Source organism: Protopterus annectens, chromosome 1.part0, assembly GCF_019279795.1.
Source record: "Protopterus annectens isolate FY-2018-M chromosome 1.part0, PAN1.0, whole genome shotgun sequence".
Lineage (NCBI taxonomy): Eukaryota > Metazoa > Chordata > Ceratodontiformes > Protopteridae > Protopterus > Protopterus annectens.
In genome coordinates, this window is record NC_056725.1 from 1,437,744,769 (window position 1) to 1,437,752,355 (window position 7,587).

Consider the following 7,587-nt stretch of genomic DNA (forward strand, 5'->3'; position numbering starts at 1 on the left):
CGGCTTCGAGGAACCAGAGGAAGTCATCGGCTCCAGAGCCATCAGCTCTGAGATAGATGTAGGATCCAAGCTCACCATAGCTGACACAACAAGAGGGAGACTCGGAACTGAAGAGGTTCGGGTCCAAGTGTCCCTGTTGGGACCAACCAGTGAACTTCAGCTCCTAGACACCACGGATGGCACCGAAGGTGTCAGAGCAGAACTTGGCTCAGAGACAGCCTTGAGGGGGGCTGGAACCAAGGGTTCCACAACTAGTGGTACTGAACACTCTGGCTCCAAAAGCCCAGCACAGCTCGAAGGAGGAACCACAACAGGGGAAATGGACTCAGGTGGCTCTGGGTCCAGCTGTGTCAAAGCCAATAGCATTTTTGGCAAGGCAGATGACTTCAGGAGTCTAAGCCCTACTCTCTCCACATCTTCCTCTGATAGGCTCCTGGAAGATCTGGAAGACAGTGTGGGTGATCTGGACCTCTGCAAGATTGGGGACCTTAAGGTTGGGGAGACAGGCAAGGGATCTCTGGACTGGCTCTGATGTAGTCTCTCAGTAGTCAGCTCCAAAATGCATGGCGCTGAAACTGAAGTCTCAGTATCAACAACCTCGATTGGCTCCGAAGCCAGTGGAGCCGAGGAGGTAGAAGTCTTATCCGGCTTAGGAAGCTTAGGAGGCGGTTCCAAAGCACTGGACGGCACTGGGGAATGCATCTTGGTAGGCTTCATATTCTCTTTTTTGGAGGAATGTGATTTTGAGGAAGAAGAAGAACTAGGCAAATCTTCCTCGAAGGAAGGCTTGAGGAGACCTTTCAAAATTAGCTTGTTCTTCCCTCCTGGAGAACTCTGGAGCTGAAGGAATGGCAAAACAAACTGGTTTCCTGCAAATTAATGGCTCCAAGGCAATAAACACAATTGCTGTAGCCATCCGTAATTGACATTTTCTGGGAGCACTTTACACATTTTTTAAAACACGAAGGTTTATGGTCTTTTGCCTCTTTGGACATGATAACTGGAGAAGCAGAAACACACAAGCACAATGAGGACTAGGTCCTCTAACTCAAACGGGCCTAGCCCTTACCACACTAGCACACACACACCACGAGGACTAGGTCCTCTAACTCAAATGGGCCTAGCCTTGGGGAGAGAGAAAGGAAGGAGAACTAGGTCCTCTAGCTTAAATGGATCTAGATAGAAAGTATAAGACTAGAGGGTCGGAAACCTATCAACTAGACTGCACACACACAAATTTGAAAAATCTAAATGTCCAAACTGTCTCAAATATAAATCTACTCTCAAAACGCTAAATCGTAGAAACAAAAGGATCGGAACTATCAAAAGACCCTGCATGCAAGCTGAATTGCTAAATATCTAAGTAAATAACTATTTAAATTTCAAACTCTATAATACAGAAACACTGCACATGAAATATAGCAAAATATGTGCAAATGTGCACATTAACCCGAAACACTAAATATCTTAGTAAATAACTATCTAAATTCCAAACTCTCTAATAATAAGAAACACTGCACACAAAAAATAGCAAAATAAGTGCAAACACGCACATTAATTAGAAAAGACTGGCACACAAGATGCCAAATGAGAACAACAAAGGCCAATGGCCAACTAGTTCTCAACAATTAAGCAATTTAAAGTAAAGAAAAATGCTTCAACAAGTCTGAAACTACTTTAATACTACTCTATCTAGAGTTATATAAATCGCTAAAGTTAAACTGTAATATAGTAATAATAGAAAAAGTCTTAAACGTAGCCACGGCCAAGCAAGAAGCACATCTGAACTCACAGACGTGGCAAACGAGATCTGCGGATTGTACTGGTGCACTATGGGATACCTACCTAGCCACGAGCCAACTCGAAGACTTTGAGCTTTGTAATAGGCCGAGTCCGAGCCAAGGATCAGCTCCGAACTCCATATGTAAGAATGAAGGCGAGATAGGACTACAGAACATCAAATGTTTCCAAGTGTGTCATCAAAGCCTGTCCCATATTTATAGTTCATTATATTTTTTCAGCTGAGCTGTACACTTTGTTATAGTTAATTGGACTTCTGGGTGCAGTAATCAAAATGAAATATCTGCTTTTCTGAATGAATTGAGAACAAAATGCCTCTTTGATATTTCAGTGGTTTGCTTATAGCTTTTATCCTTTAGATTCATTGGCTGTGACATGTTCTGAGGTAGCCCATATGGGGAAACACTCAAAAATACAGTCATTTTGCCACATTCTTATTCACAGGAATACCCTTCTCCATTACTTGCAAACTGTTCAATTCTCTCTCTCTCTTTATATATATATATATATATATATATGTGTGTGTGTGTGTGTGTGTGTGTATATATATATATATATATAGGATCACTTCCTAATCTCAAAATACTGAAAGACCAACTTTCTGTATCCCGAGACTAATATCGCGAAAGTGCAGTTAGCCGAAACTGCACTTGACCGAGTCTTGCATTATCGAATGTGCTGTTGAGGTGGTGTGTTGTGGACTGTGTTTGCGGTGCATTGTGGTTTGGGAGTGAGATATGGTAGATGATGTGTGGCTGTGTACTGAGTTTCAGGTAAGTTGCTAATGTTTAAGGGTTTTGGGTAGGGTTTTTTGATTTGTAGTGTTGTGGAAAGTTTTAGGAGTTGGGTGGGTTAGATGGGTGAGTGTGTGAGTGTATTACTGTTGAAGGTGGTGTATTTTTGGAATGTGTAGTGTATGTGTTTTTCGTGTGTGTGTGTGATGGTGTGTGAAGTAAGTGTAAGGTGCATGGCGGTAGGTTATTAGTGTCTTTCATGGTAGTGCAACCTTGGAGTTGGTATATATAAGTAGCGGGGGGTGGCGGGCAACAGCCCCCCCCCCATCTGGGGTGCATGGCGGGGCTTGCCCCCTGCTTATGTATAGGTTTTGTAGGTGCGTGTGTTTGATGTTTTAGTATAGGTATAGGGGGGAGGTGGTGTTTGTGATGCTGTGGTGGAGGTTATATTACAGAACTGAATGTCGCTTACTGAAAATTTGATATTTTGCATTTCCGGTATAGTGACATTCAGTTTTGTAATATTTCCATATAGTGGGTGTTTGGTATTCCAGTCTCAAGATACTGAAAGTCAGTCTTTCAGTATTTCGAGATTAAGAAGTAGACCCATAAATATATATATATATATATATATATATATATATATATATATATATATATATATATATGCTGACTATGATTCTGTGGTTGGTTTATATTTGCTGATTTTTCCTAAATGATCCATTTTGTAACCACATAAATACTTTTAGTACCGCATCACCATTTTTTTTCAAATTACAGACCTGCCAGATTTGTAGGCACATTTTATTATCATAGTGCTAAGTCATGCACAGACAGATTTTGTGCTGCAGCCGGCATCAGTTTTGTGCATAGTCATTGTGGTCAACACACTGAAATGTAACTAGGGGTCAGAATGAAGAGATGAAATCTGCAAGAAAAGGAGAGTAGTATTGCAGTATTGCTGGAACTGAATTCATCCTGAAGTCTTAGTGAGTACTTTGCTGTGGTGGATCCTGTTTTTACAAAACCTCACCAAGACAACACTGGTAATATAGACTGTATTTTTTATATCATGGAGAAAGGTAGGTGAAAAAAAAAAAAACAGAAGACTGAATGCACAGGACCCAGGATAAAAATGTGCCTGCTCCTGGAGTGCACCATGGTGCCAGGACTGGAAAAAGAGCAGTGCAGAATCCTCAGAATATGGAAGAACTCCTACCACAGGGTTAGGCCAGGCACAGGGGGAGGGTGGCCTCCCTGTCAGAAGGAAGTAGTTCAAAAGACCACAACAGCTGACAGGTCAGGAGTGTTTGTCTTGTGTCTGGTGCTATCCAGGCAAAGGTAAGTACTTTAAATTGAAATGATGCACTTTTCTAAGCTATTTCTGAAGACTGCTACTGTATTTTTAAATTATTTTATTATGTTTCTGCATTTCATAACTCTAAACGTTTATTTGCTTTTCCTTCATCTAACTGCTGCTTGTGTACTTTGAAATCACCTTAAAATGCATGTTACTAGCTGCAGGCTTGTATACCTTAAAATCACTTTGCAATTACTTGGTGTAGTTAGTTGTTTTATTTGTTTTTGTTAATTTTCCCTTGTGGCTAATTAAAGTGTGTTTTTATATTAAGAAAATGGTGGCTGCAATTCTACTGGCAGTAGAAAAGTAGCCTGGTCTGTCCGAGTTGAGAAACACACAGGGAGACTTAATATGAGATCATTTCATTGGCCAAATGACTTTTTAGTTGATTTAGTCACTTTGAGTCTATAAATTTCACTGCTCATCATGCAGTGGCATTTAGCAGTGACTGCATAGACCCAGGCAACTTGAAGCTAATTTTTTCCTATAGAATTTCCCCTGCAACTTTACCCAGTACTCAGCTGTGCAAAGATCAACTTGTTTGAGCATTAGGAGCACTGTCACATGACTTCAGTCATACATAAAATGGTTGTAGTTTCTACCCTCATGCTGCCCAACTTAGCCTGATGTTCTACCCTTTTGTAGTTTACCTAAAATAGATCTGACACCACTGATGGGCACTTTCCCAATTTCTCAGCTGGCAGCTTTGTAGATATGGGCATCCTGAAATGGTGTAGGAAATGTCTAATGTTCACTAACAACCTACTAATCCTTAGATAAATGGATATAGTATTTGAGAGCTGTATTTATACAGTGTCACTGGAGGCAAGACTGTTCTACAAAAGCACTCAAAATAGTCAGGTTGTTGATAACAAACGCATTACATCCACCACACATAGTACTGACCCCAACACCTCGACCAACATATGCTGAGGCACTTAAGAGCAACCTTCTTAAACCCCAAAGACCCCCTAGATGTTCTTCCCATGAAAAGAATCCTCAGCAACCCCAAAAGCACTCCAGCAGAGCAGTAAAGATGCTTGTCTGGGCTTATAAACCCTCCAGTGATTGGTAGCCTAGTATTTATTTATTTTATTATTTATTTTACATTTGTTTACCGGGAAATGTCCAACTGGGCAGGATTGCCCATTTTTAGTGGAGGCCCGGGGAGAAAATCTCCAAACAATAGTATATAGACATTTATAACAAAAATAAAGACAAAAAGCATACAGCATTATAAAAGTATTAAATACAATAAAAATACAAAGATAAAACAGATAGTAAGTATAGTGAGCATACAGTAAATGGAATATGATTTGAATACATATAGCATGCACCTATGAATCTAAGAAAGAGGCAAAGAGTTGACAAAAATGCTCTACTGAGGATAAGTAAGACATTATGTATTGCTATTATTATGTAAGAAGCCCAGAATTTCCAGACGGGATATTTAACAAGAGTAAGAGAAAAATTAGAAGAAAGAAAAATGTTTGCACATGATGTAGGGAGAGACACAACGTCATAAAATATCTGAATCTGCAAGGAAAATGAGACTAAATTGGAAAAAAAATCCCAAGACAGTTCCAGTGGTAATAAGAACATGACTAATAAAAAAGATTTTTGAATTGCATTTAGATATGCTACTAATACATGTAAACCCATACGAATTTGCCAAAGGATGCAGTTCTGGGCACATTGCAGGTGCTGAGAAGAGCATTCTTGCCTAACATCAAAGACCTAACCAATACTGATTTAATGGACTTTAGTTATGCCCTGACTTACTGATGTGGTCTATTCCTGGTAGGGTATGTAAAAAACTTAAACATCTGGAGAAATTTAACAGTAAAGCATAAAATGCCACAAGAAGGAAGCAAGCTTAATCTGCAAGGATAATTCTGCTTTCAGTTGTAGAAAGAAATTCCAAGTAAACAATGGGATGTAAAAAGAAAACAGAAAATTGCAAGAGCTTAAGATATGCTGTCTACAAAGAGATGTATTAAGCGACTAAGTGAGAAATAAGAGATTAAATGAGAACCAGAAATTATTCACAGGGTAGGTCCATGCCACAGTGGGCATTCCTAATTGTGATCCAGAGGGAGATAAGATATTTGCCTTGCAGACACAAGGAGCAGGGTTTGATTCTCACATGGGTTAATTGGCTAGGCTTAAAATGGCCCTCAAGGGTAGTTAGCCTAGTAGTAATCTATGAACCTATGAGTTCAACCAGTGGCCTTATCGGGGCCAATTAAAGAGGGTGAAACTGAGTGGTCAACACCAATTTTCCTTCCTTGTTGGTGTTGCAAAAGCATATTACCCTCTAGTACTGATTGAAGGTTGACAGGGGAGATACTTGCATTGCTTAGTTGCAGCCATGAGGACTTTGGAGCAGACTTCCATGTGGTCACAGGTATGGAAGAATTCATATGATGTGTCTGAGCTATCATGGCACACTCCACCTCATTGAATTCATCTCCTATCTGCTTTCTAAAAAAAATCTTTGTCACAACCGCAATGTGATGTGCTTCTCATTGGCTGTAGTTTTCTACAAACGGAGTGAAAGGAAGACTAAGCAAACAAGGGAAGGTGGGGGAGGGGGGGTAGCTATATCAATCTATATATATATATATATATATATATATATATATATATATATATATATATATATATATATATATACATACATATTAGATTGACAAAAATAAAAAAATGACATTGTTTTAAACTAGTAAACCAGTGGATGGACGAAAGTGCTTAACTCTGTTATTTTTCAATAAAAAAACTTGTGTGTATTTCAATGCCTGGAGCTTTGGACACTGTGGAGTTCTATTAGTTTTATTAAATCATGAAAGAGGCAATGCAGCAGGAATAGAAAGATATGCCATCTGTTCCTTATATGTTTATGAAGCTTATTTACGTTGTCAGTTTTGGTTTGGAGTCTTGCTGCACATGAAGATCATAATCAAGCTGTGGTTAATGTATATGTCTCCCTAAATATTTAAGTCCTCTTATAATTGTTAAAGTGATATTCTGATGTATGCAATGAGCTGTTACGTTATTGTTCAGCAGTGTGTTTTAAGAAATGCTGATTACTCTAATATATTGTTTTCTTCACTCTGCAGGTTCCTATCATAGTTCCAGTCATTTTACTCATTGCATCAGTCTATCTGGTATTGGCACCAATCATTGAAAACCCACAGATTGAATATTTATATGCTGTTCTTTGTATTCTTAGTGGTATCTTTCTATATATTCCACTGATACACTTAAAATTTGTCCCAAATGTTCTGTCTAAAATTACTCTGCATTTACAGCTTTTAATGCAAGTTGCTCCTGCTGCAAAAAACATTGACTAATTGTTACATCCTTTTTAAGATTATTTCATAATTTATTGAAAATTTTAAATGCTGCAATGAAATGATGATTAGTTTTATTCATCTCACATGATTAGTATATTTAAATTCAAGGTTAAAACTTGCTATACAAATGATTGAAAAAAAGACATTCTGATCCTGTATGTGTGAAAAGTATTTGAATATGTTTGGTTTATTATGGTAACTGACTTATCGATGTTTATATGTGTGTGTGTGTGCGTGTGTGTGTGTGTGTGTGTGTGTGTGTGTGTGTGTGTGTGTGTGTGTGTGTGTGTGTGTATATGTGCAGACCCACATATACTAAGTCTGCGATTGACATTTC

General features: G+C 38.7%; 1 protein-coding gene across 1 annotated transcript in view; it reads left to right on the forward strand.

The window, feature by feature from the left end:
• LOC122802505 (b(0,+)-type amino acid transporter 1-like) overlaps positions 1–7,247 on the forward strand; it is a 485,360-nt gene extending 478,113 nt beyond the window's left edge. Inside the window, exon 6 of the mRNA XM_044072192.1 lies at positions 7,014–7,247. Coding sequence (XP_043928127.1) covers positions 7,014–7,247 — 234 coding nt within the window. The remainder of the gene's footprint in view (positions 1–7,013) is intronic.
• Positions 7,248–7,587: the final 340 nt, after the last annotated feature.